The 11,781-nt window shown below is 39.0% G+C and overlaps 1 protein-coding gene across 1 annotated transcript in view; it reads right to left on the reverse strand.

The window, feature by feature from the left end:
- LOC120050422 (disks large-associated protein 1-like) overlaps window positions 1-11,781 on the reverse strand; it is a 130,824-nt gene that overhangs the window by 115,751 nt on the left and 3,292 nt on the right. The window contains exon 3 of the mRNA XM_038997012.1: window positions 11,044-11,261. Within this exon, the coding sequence (XP_038852940.1) occupies window positions 11,044-11,261 (218 nt within the window). The remainder of the gene's footprint in view (window positions 1-11,043; window positions 11,262-11,781) is intronic.

Genomic DNA, 11,781 nt, shown 5'->3' on the forward strand with positions numbered 1-11,781 from the left:
TCTTTGTGCATCTGAAGTGTTAGTTTCAAACACACTGTACCATCTTTAACACTAGAACTGCTATAGGCCAATGACGTTTGATTTTGTAAAAAACATTATCAGACCCCCCAAAAAGCTACGTACTTCTCCTTCCCTGACTCTTCCTAAATGTTTGTATTTTACATTGCTAATTTGTCTGAATTTTGATACCACAAACAGGCAAGTATGTACAGCATGTTTGCATGTTTTCTTTACGTATCTATTCCCAACTTAATCCGCCAAGACAATGAGCTGTAGAATGTTGGTACCCAGCCAGACGCTAATGTGTCTCTCTCTCCTCACTGAATGAATGACAAATGGATGAATGGGCGATAATTGTGCACGTTACTTCACAATTGAATTTAAATTAGGTCTAACTGAATGATAAAGGGGGTGAAAAGGTTGATTTAATTTAGAACAACAAAAGTGTAATGATGAGTTTGTGTTATGCCTATTTATTCGCATTGGCTCTCATGTTTATAGCAAAAAAGACAGCACGCCTTGCGGGTTGATATTATTGCCTTTTATGTTTTACTTTGTCAAAATAACCTGTTACGGGGCTGTTTTATTTACTATAACTCTATTACGAATCAAATTTATTGTAAGAAAAAAACAAAAATGCTACGTGTTGCAGTAGGCCTTTAGAATAATGCAAAACATATCCTTGACTCTATTTGAGATGATTTAGCTAGGGAACGCAAACGATGCCAGCCCACTGAATGAATGACAAATGGATGAATGGACAATAATTGTGCACGTTACTTCACAATCAAATTTAAATTAGGCCTAACTGAATGATAAGGACGGGGAAGAGGTTGATTTAATTTAGAACGACAAAAGTGTAATAATGAGTTTGTGCTGTATATTTAGAGCAGCATACTGTGAATTGTGGTGCATTGTGGGTGGTGAAAGAATCTCTGGCTCATTAACATATTTTGAGACGTGCCTTGTAAGAGGCTATATTTGCTGCACCCATATGTAAGAATGCTGTACCCCACAGAATACAGTACAATATATATATTTTGTCATGTAAATCTACAGTAATTTACCAACTACTGTCCTGCCTGTAATTTACTGTAATTCAATACCAGAATACAGTACCATACTATATTTTCAGAATCTAAAAACAATTTCCTGTAAGTCTACAGTAATTTACTGGCTACTGTGCTGCCAGTAATTAACTGTAAACAATGACAAGGAATGATGTTCAGTGTATTTATCAGCGTTGGTGCTCATGTTAATCATTTGACCGTGCGCCTTGAGAGTTGATCTCATTCTCTTTTATGTTTTACTTTGTGTAAAGAAGCTGTTACGGGACTGTTTTATTTAGTATTACTTTATTTCTAATCAAATGTATTGTAAGGGAAAGGAAAAAAGCTACGTGTCGCAGTAGGCCTTTGGAATAATGCAAAACATATCCTTGACTCTATCTAAGGTGATGATGCCTCTCAGCCTGCGCAGTCGGCCCATAGAAACTGCACCGAAACTATACGAAACGAATTTCACACATAATAAGAGTCAGCCTAAAGACTAGATTCAATTGACAATATGAGTGACAATCTCATCAGTTTTTAAATTGTACGTGAAGAGATGGACGCAGATTTGGAATTGACAGATGCAGGGAAATGAGCATCACTTTATCAAATCGCATGCAGGTAAAACATGTAGATTTCTATATGGTATCAGAGAGAATATATTCTGCAGTCTCTATGACACTTACCTTTGTCAAATAACTCTCAAAATTCAAAAGGTGCAATTTTCCAGGAATATCCGTGCTGTCCAGCACATGACCACTCACATGGTAGCATGAGTCTGGCTAATAAGCAAAGACTAGTAACATAATCAACAAAAAATATGCTATTCTGTTGTTTAAAAAAAATACATTTTCTTATTTCCACAATGTTTCTTTAGACCTGCCAAAACAAAATTGTAATGGAATTCTTTGTGATGGACATCTAGTAGAGGATTTCCTTTTTACTTATAGCCTAGAGTTACAAACTAATGAAAATGCTATTATGTTCTTTGAAATAATATATTTTTAGTATTCTAATGTTACCTGACCTTCCTAAACACAACCAAATGGTTATTCTTCTGTTAGCATATATGAAATGTATTTATTCAACTATTTGAATGTTGATGCATCATAAGCTAGATGTGTCGAGAAATGGGAGACTTGTGCAAAACATATCATTGACTCTATCTATATTTTTACATGGATGTATTTCCAAGAATATTTCTTCATGCAATTCATCCTTTAAATTGTTTATGTACTATTTATCAAGTGATATGCATCTGATACATATGCTAAAGAGGAGGCCGGCAACGTTCTCAATGTTCTCTAGCGGCTACTAGGCTAATAGGCCAGGCGGTTCTAGTGTTAAAGGGATAGTTTACTCAGAACACAAACTTATATAATTATCCACCTACACTGATTCAGAGGGGTTGGGTTAAATGCGGAAGACACATCCCCTTTCCTTTCCCATTGGCTGTAGTTGATTCAAGAAGGCAGTTCTGGGATATTTAGTTATCTTTCTACACAATAGCTATATTTTGTTACTGTTAGCATTCTCAGTAACACTTAACAATAAAATGTTCTTTCCTGTGTAATAAAAATTATTTTTGGAGCAACATTTTATTCGCATGTTATTACATAATATTTTGGTAATTGCATTATATTGCATAGCAATGAGCTGAGAGTTTTTGTAACAACTGTACACAAGAGGAATAGTCACTGTTCCTTATTCCACTTATGTAATAACTCCATTAATATGTAATTATAAAGCAATTGACCAGCTCCATTATTGCAATAATTAATCGATATTAAAGTATGATTACTTGAAGAATTATCCAAGTCTCTCCTGATTCTTTGGAACTTCCACGACATTCTTGGCGATGAGTCAACAAGACTAGTGTGGGAGGCTCTGAGGAGCACTCTCAATTAGGTGAGCCTGGTGACCGGGGCAACAAGACTAGTGTGTGAAGTTCTGAGGAACGTTCTCAACTAGGTGAGCCTGTGGAACTGATCAGTAAGAGTTGAATAGAAATGCATTGAAATGATATGGTATAAAATAGTAAGGTGAACCTGTGATAGCTATAAACCAAACACCATTTTAGAAATAAGAAAATACTTCTCTAGAATTTAAGTGCTAAGAGATCAGTGGACTGGAAGAACTGTTTCTCATACAGTTGAAACTAAGTATCATAGCAAAACTGTGTCTACTTTTGATGTGGGTAAGATACCAATTTGGATTAGTTCTCCAGTGGTTCAACGACAAATTAGGCAATATTTTAGCAGCCATGCAATTACATGATTTAGGTGGTAGGAACTGATCACTCCTCTATTTTGTGTGTGTGAGTGAGATAGGAACTCAAGATGGGATTGGTGTCAGAAGTGGGATGCTCTACCGCATAGTGCGATGCGGGTGGACCGAGTTTAATGGCGTCATGAAAAAGCATGTGTGATTCTGTCTGGGGAGAGCATTAGTGAAGATCTTTGAAGGAGACACCGGTGGCACTCTCCATGGGAGAGTGAGGGAAATTCCTGTCTGACCAAAGACGACGTGGACCCGCCCTGACCAGACCTCCACTAATGATTGCCTGGGGGAACACACCACATTCATGAATCTGAACAGGACAACCAACCGAATTTCAGTAAGTCAATTTAAACATGAATTTATAGTGAAAATAAAAGTAGTGACAAGGATCCTAAATCCCAGAGAGGGGATTTGGCATTGGCAGTACTTTTTGTAGGCATAGATTAAATGTCTATGTAGCCTGAGAGCTATGAGTTGTGAAAATAGAGAAGGGAGAGTTGAATACTGTATTTGGATAATACGTTTTGATATATAATGTTATCTAGGGGTTCCGATATATAGATTCTGCGAAGATATGAAGAATAAAAGAAATTGAGAAATTGTATGTCTGTATAATCGATTACTGGAGATTTGATGAAGTAATAATAATAATAATAATAATAATATTATACAAACTTGCATATCCAAACTTAGACGTATGTATGTAAGGGGTGAGAAAAGTATTCTGAGTTGGTCCCTTTATGGATAATTTGATAGAGATTGGTTATAGTATATACAGTAAATGTTGGCGTGGGTTAAAACACTAATGATTAAAGAGTGGAGGGAGGACAGTGGCCTGCCTGTTAACAGAAGTGATCATGTTTTGTCTATAATCTTTTACTTTTTGCTCACCTGATAAAGTAACGTTAGACGGAGAGATTGTAAAGGGAAACAAGTATTTGAGGGGACGAGAAATGTACTGGCTGATGGTGATTGAGAGGGAGTATGAGTTAAAGTAAGCAGATATGTAGTTAGTGAAAGTAACAAAGAAAGTGGGAAGTTCATTGGAAAGGAAATGGGAAGTTCATTGGAAAGTAAAATGGAAAGTTAAAATTCAAATGTTTTATTGTTTGGACTGATTAAGATTGAACAAATTGTTTATTTTCTTCATTAGGAGAGGATGTGGTGTCCCTATCTCTCCCTTTGAAATGTTACCCATTTATTTAACCAGCAGTGTTGTTGTTATTTTTACACATTGATCACGATGTGATTCATGTGTCAAAGGGGGGATTACTAGTCCCCTGAGACTTTTTGGTTAAATATGCAAATTGATTTTGTTCACATGCCTGCCTGTAAAAGGAAGAAGTGTATCAAACGATATATGCAGAAGTGTATTGCTGTTTGTTTTGTTTGTTCTGTTTCTGTCTTGCTTTAATATAAATCTCATTCAGATTGGGTCTGCTGGAAGGTGGAGATTTCTCTATAAGAATTAACCATCTAACTCCCTAACCATGTAACTCTGCGATGAGGTCGTCAATATGATTGGGAAGTATAAGCCATTTCGATTTTTTTTTAACTGTGTTGTTATTCTCTTTGACATGTGTCTTACAAATTTGTATTAAGAATATTGGTAGAAGTAACAATTTGTCATACAGTAAATCATTTGTCTGGATTTCTTGAATCAGAAATGCCCTAAACTAAACGCTTGTTCTGGTCTATCCTCTCTCGAGGTTATGGCGAAGGTGACCACAGATGGTATCTATATGCATGAAAGGGATAATTTGGCCGAGAACAGTGTGGACCTCAAACCCCCTCTGACCGGCTGAATAAATGGCGAAAATGGCATTCATTATGGTCCCTCACCACTTCTACCGTGAGACCTGAGACCGAGCCAGCAACCTGTACACAGTATCCAGTGGAGCGAGCATTGGGAGAGAACCGTTCCAAACATCTCTCATGTTGCTGGTATAACTGGTTGGCAAATGGACAAGACATAATGTATGGTAAAGGTGGTGGCGGCCCAAGTGAGACATTAGTCTGTTTGGGAAAGTCCAATTATGCCTCAGACATTGAAATCGGGACTTTATCATGGGCCGTCCACTTTGAACATGTGTGCCATCGGGCAGTGGTGTAAAGTACATAATAAAAATATGGGGTATTTGTACTTTACTTTACTATTTATATTTTCGACAACTTTTACTTTTACTCCACTACATTCCTAAAGAAAACAAGGTACTTTTTATTCCTTACATTTTCCCTGACACCCAAAAGTACTCGTTACATTTTGAATGCTTAGCAGGACAGGAAAATTGTCTAATTCACACACTTATCAAGAGAACATCCCTGGTCATCCCTGCTGCCTCTGATCTGGCAGACTCACTAAACAGTGTTGAATTGTGGCCCTGGCTAAAAACAACGAGAAAATAGTGTCGTCTGGTTTGCTTAATATAAGACATTTTAAATTATACTGTATATACTTTTACTTTTGATACTTACTGTAAGTACATTTAAAACCAAATATTTTCAGACTTTTCCAAACGTCTGAAGGTACCACGTTCATCTATACAAACAATAGTGCACAAGTATTAACACCATGGGACCACGCAGCTGTCATACCGCTCAGGATGGAGACGCGTTCTGTCTCCTAGAGATTAACGTATTTTGGTGCGACAAGTGCAAATCAATCCCAGAACAATAGCAAAGGACCCTGTGAAGATGCTGGAGGAAACAGGTACAAAAGTATCTATATCCAGAGTAAAACGAGTCCTATATCGACATACCCTGAAAGGCCGCTCAGCAAGGAAGAAGCCACTGCTCCAAATCCACCATAAAAAAGCTAGACTACGGTTTGCAACTGCACATGGGGACAAAGATCGTACTTTTTGGAGAAATGTCCTCTGGTCTGATGAAACAAAAATAGAACTGTTTGGCCATATTGACCATCGTTATGTTTGGAGGAAAACGGGGAGGCTTGAAAGCCAAAAAACACCATCCCAACCGTGAAGCACGGGGGTGGCAGCATCATGTTGTGGGGGTGCTTTGCTGCAAGAGGGACTGGTGCACTTCACAAAATAGATGGCATCATGAGGACCGAAAATGATGTGGATATATTGAAGCAACATCTTAAGACATCAGTCAGGAAGTTAAAGCTTGGTCGCAAATGGGTCTTCCAAATGGACAATGACCCCAACCATACTTCCAAAGTTGTGGCAAAATGGCTTAAGGACAACAAAGTCAAGGTATTGGAGTGGCCATCACACAGCCCTGACCTCAATCCTATAGAAAATGTGTGGGCAGAACTGAAAAAGCGTGTGCGAGCAAGGAGGCCTACAACCTGACCCAGTTACACCAGCTCTGTCAGGAGGCATGTGGCAAAATTCACCCAACTTATTGTGGGAAGCTTGTGGAAGCCTACCCGAAACGTTTGACCCAAGTTAAACAATTTAAAGGCAATGCTACCAAATACTAATTGAGTGTATGTAAACTTCTGACCCACTGGGAATGTGATGAAATAAATAAATGCTGAAATAAATAATTCTCTCTACAATTATTCTGACATTTCACATTCTTAAAATAAAGTGGTGTTCCTAACTGACCTAAGACAGGGAATTTTAACTCAGATTAAATGTCAGGAATTGTGAAAAACTGAGTTTAAATGTATTAGGCTAAGGTGTATGTTAATGTCCGACTTCAACTGCACATGTGGGTAGAGTTAATAAAGTGACTTATGCCTAGATAATAACAGAGAGTAGCAGCAGTGTAAAAGAGGGGAGAGGGGAGAGGGGAGAGGGGGGGGGGCAATGCAAAAAGTCTGGGTAGTCATTTGATTAGATGTTCAGTAGTGTTATGGCTAAGGGGTAAAAGCTGTTTAGAAGCCTCTTGGACCTAGAGTTGGCACTCCTGTACCTCTTGCTGTGCGGTAGCAGATAGAACAGTCTATGACTAGGGTGGCTGGAGTCTATGAACATTTTTAAGGCCTTCCTCTGACACCGCCTGCTGTAGAGGTCCTGGATGGCAGAAAGCTTGGCCCAAGTGATGTACTGGGCTGTACGCACTACCCTCTGTAGTGCCTTGCGGTTCATTGATTAACTACCCTTTATATAGCACTCTTTTGTTATCAGTCAGAAGGTAGTATTGTTTGTGTTTCCATGTCAGACGCTTCTCTTGTTTTGTATCGCTCATTGTTATTAAACTCCCTAACTACACCTGCTTTCTGACTCCCTGCGCCTACATTACATATGCTGTATATGATTTCCCTGTGATGCTCAGAGGCTGAGAAACACCGATCTGAAATCAATTTGATCCACAATTTGACACCAGCAACTTGACCTATGTAACCTTTGAACAGTGTTTCCTAGAAACAAGCTGCTTTCTCCACAGGAAGGGTGCAACCAAGCCGATCACTTAGATATACTGTAAGTACGATCTGAAGTAAATTTGACTTTGACCTTGATCTTTCTGCTAGAGACAAATGATTTTCTGTGCAGTAGAGCTTTACGAATGATGATCACAAGGATATCCTCTCTAAGGTAGGTGGGACGTTAGCAGCCAGTGATACTGCAGGGCGCCATATTCAAAACAACAGAAATCCCATAATTTAAATTCCTCAAACATACAAGTATTTTACACCATTTTAAAGCTACACTTGTTGTAAATCCAGCCAATGTGTCCGATTTCAAAAAGGTTTTACGACGAAAGCACACCAAACGATTATGTAAGGTATGAGCCAAGTCACAGAAAAAGACAGCCATGTTTCCAGCTAAAGAGAGCATTAACAAAAAGCAGAAATAGAGATAAAATTAATCACTAACCTTTGATAATCTTCATCAGATGACACTCATAGGACTTCATGTAACACAATACATGTATTTTATGTTCGGTAAAGTTCATATTTATATCCAAAAATCTGAGTTTAGGCAAGACGCTACTGTATCACTTGGCAAAAAGCCTGAGAAAATGCATAGCGCCACATTAACCTGTTATGGCTGCAAGGGGCAGTATTGAGTAGCCAGTTAAATCGTGCCCATTTCAAACGGCCTCGTACTCAATTCTTGCTCGTACAATATGCATATTATTATTACTATTGCATAGAAAACACTCTCTAGTTTCTAAAACCGTTTGAATTATTTCTCTGAGTGAAACAGAACTCATTCTGCAGCACATTTCCTGACCAGGAAGTGGAATGTCAGAAATCGATGCTCTGTTCAACTTCCTGCCTATACATGGGCATGATACGTAAGAGTCTACGTACACTTCATACACCTTCCCCTGGTTGTCAAGAGGCGGTGAGAGAAGAAATTTCATGTTTATCTTGGTCTGAGGTGGAATTAAAGGTCTTTGTATGACGTGACCGTCCATTTCCTGTTTCTGGAGCGCGCGAAAGGGGACATGGATTTGCCTTCTGTTTAGCTGTCGTTATGGACGACTAACATCTCCGGTTTAGATTTTATTTGATACATGTGACCATATCATCGTAAAGTATGTTTTTTCAATATAGTTTAATCAGATTATTGAAATTTTTTCGGGAGTTTTGCCGTGTTCCGTTCTCTGTCTTTGTTGACGTTGGAGAGATCCGTGCCACTTGGCAAGTGCCCATGCTAAATCAAGAGGGAAATTTGCCGTTCCAGATCCAAACAACGACTGTTCTGGACAAAGGACACCTTGTCCAACATTCTGACGGAAGATCACCAAAAGTAAGAAACAATTTATGATGCTATTTCTAATATCTGTCGTGCATGTGAACTGGTCGTGGGCGCCCAAGTGTTTCTGGCTATTGTGGCTACGCTAATATAACGCTATATTGTGTTTTCGCTGTAAAACACTTGATAAATCGGAAATATTGTCTGGAATCACAAGATGCCTGTCTTTCAATTGCTGTACACTATGTATTTTTCAGAAATGTTTTATGATGAGTAATTAGGTATTTGACGTTGGTGTCTGTAAATATTATGGCTGCTTTCGGTGCAATTTCTGATTGTAGCTGAAATGTAAACTATGATTTATACCTGAAATATGCAAATTTTTCGAACAAAACATATGCTATACAATAAATATGTTATCAGACTGTCATCTGATGAAGTTGTTTCTTGGTTAGTGGCTATTTATATCTTTATTTGGTCGAATTTGTGATAGCTACTGATGGAGTAAAAAACTGATGGAGTAAGAAAAGTGGTGTCTTTTGCTAACGTGGTTAGCTAATAGATTTACATATTGTGTCTTCCCTGTAAAACATTTTAAAAATCGGACATGTTGGCTTGATTCACAAGATGTGTACCTTTCATATGCTGTATTGGACTTGTTAATGTGTGAAAGTTAAATATAAAAAAAAAAAATATCTTTTGAATTTCGCGCCCTGCACTTGAGCTGGATGTTGTCATAAGTGTACCGGTGTCGGGCTGCACCCCAAACAGGTTAAAATGAATGACTAGAAAATTACTATAAAATCAAACTTTCATTAAATCACACATGAAAGATATCAAATTAAAGCTACACCGGTTGTGAATCCAGCCAACATGTCAGAATTCAAATAGGCTTTTCAGCGAAAACATACGATGCTATTATCTGAGCATAGCACCATTGTAAACAAAAGAGAGAAACCATTTCAACCCTGCAGGAGCGACACAAAACGCGACACAAAAAAAATATAATTCATGCCTTACCTTTGACGAGCTTCTGTTGTTGGCACTCCAATATGTCCCATAAACATCACAAATGGTCCTTTTGTTTGCTTAATTCCGCCGATATATGTCCAAAATGTCCATTTATTTGGCGCGTTTGATCCAGAAAAACACCGGTTCCAACTTGCTCAAACATAACGACAAAATATATCAAAGGTTACCTTTAAACTTTGCCAAAAAATGTCAAACTACTTATGTAATATAACTTTAGGTATTTTTTTACGTTAATAATCGATAAAATTGAAGACGGGATGATATGTGTTCAATACTGGATTAAAACGATATGTAGCATGCCTTCTGTTTGATTGAAACGCATGTCTAGGACACCAGGAGTGCCTCGACTTCAAGAAGGCCGTATTTCTTCATTACACAAAGGAATAACCTCAACCTATTTCTCACGACTGTAGACATGCAGTGGAAGCCGTAGGAACTGCAAGCAAGTTGCTTAGAAATCTGGTGTCCCAATAAAAACTAATTGAAAAGACGGTGACCTCAAAAAAAAAGAAAATCTGAATGGTTTGTCCTCGGGGTTTCGCCTGCTAAATAAGTTCTGTTATACCCACAGACATGATTCAAACAGTTTTAGAAACTTCAGAGTGTTTTCTATCAAAATCTACTAATAATATGCATATCTTATCTCCTAGCGATGAGTAACTGGCAGTTGAATTTGGGTATGTTTTTCATCCAAACGTGAAAATGCTGCCCCCTACCCTAGAGAAGTTAAAAGTATGTTTTCCCTGTAATGTTCAGAGGCAGAGGGACAGTGATCCGAAGTTTGGCAAAAGAAATGCAAAAAATGTCATCATTTGATTGATTTACGACTTTGGTACAGTAATCAAACATTTGGCTATACATTTTGAACAGTTGGGACTATCAACTCAGGGGAAAAGGCATATGAAAGAGGACATTCTCAGCTACTAGAAAATACATTTTGGCAGGGTAAAATCATATATTTATGATCTTGATGTACTTACTGTATGGGTCAAATTAACTCGGAACATAAACGGTGTCGGCCAAATCGAACATAAGGGAAGAGCTAGTACGTATCTACTTACTTGAGGGTGGTCATCTCGGTGAACGATGGCTGTGTGGCTTTCAGGTAGCTGGCCCGGCGTGCCTGCACCTTTGGCGAGGGCTTGGGGCTGCAGTCTGAGTCACCGCTGTCTTCTTCTGCCATGGCCTTGATGTAGCTGCCGCTGCGCATCCGCCGACATGGGATCTCCTCATCCTTCCCCAGGGGCGAGAATCCCCCACTCCACTCGTCCTGGGGAACCTGTGGGCGAAGACCGTGAGAACATGCCAGTGACCGTTGTCAGAGCGAAGACCCACTCATCTAAACACTATGACTCAACTCTGACCCCTGGCTGAACCTTGTCCCAGCCAATCTCAGCCCGGAATGGGATTGTCCAAACAATGCTCTATATCCACCCAGCCGCCAACCGCTAAAGTCACAGCACTGATCAATGGTAACCGCTAATGTTACTCTGAATGGGGTGTATTAGAACCATACCAATAGAGTGTAGAGACTAGAGGCCCTCCTTTGTGCTGCTCCCAGTGACGCATGTCGCATATCAAACTGAGGAGTGAATTGTTTGGACTAAAATGTCTAAACTCTCCAACCCTGTCTGTCTGTCTTAATGAATGTGTAAAAAGAGGCAGGCAAAGAAGTCATCTCCGCCGCCGTGAAAAAGAGAGAGAATAACAAAGGAAGTTTTGTTCTGCCCCAGCACTGCTGAGTGGCTTTTAGGGGAGTTAACGTGGAGGTGAAAGGCAGAGAGGAGCACTATAGAGAG

The sequence above is a fragment of the Salvelinus namaycush genome, chromosome 7, assembly GCF_016432855.1.
Source record: "Salvelinus namaycush isolate Seneca chromosome 7, SaNama_1.0, whole genome shotgun sequence".
Lineage (NCBI taxonomy): Eukaryota > Metazoa > Chordata > Actinopteri > Salmoniformes > Salmonidae > Salvelinus > Salvelinus namaycush.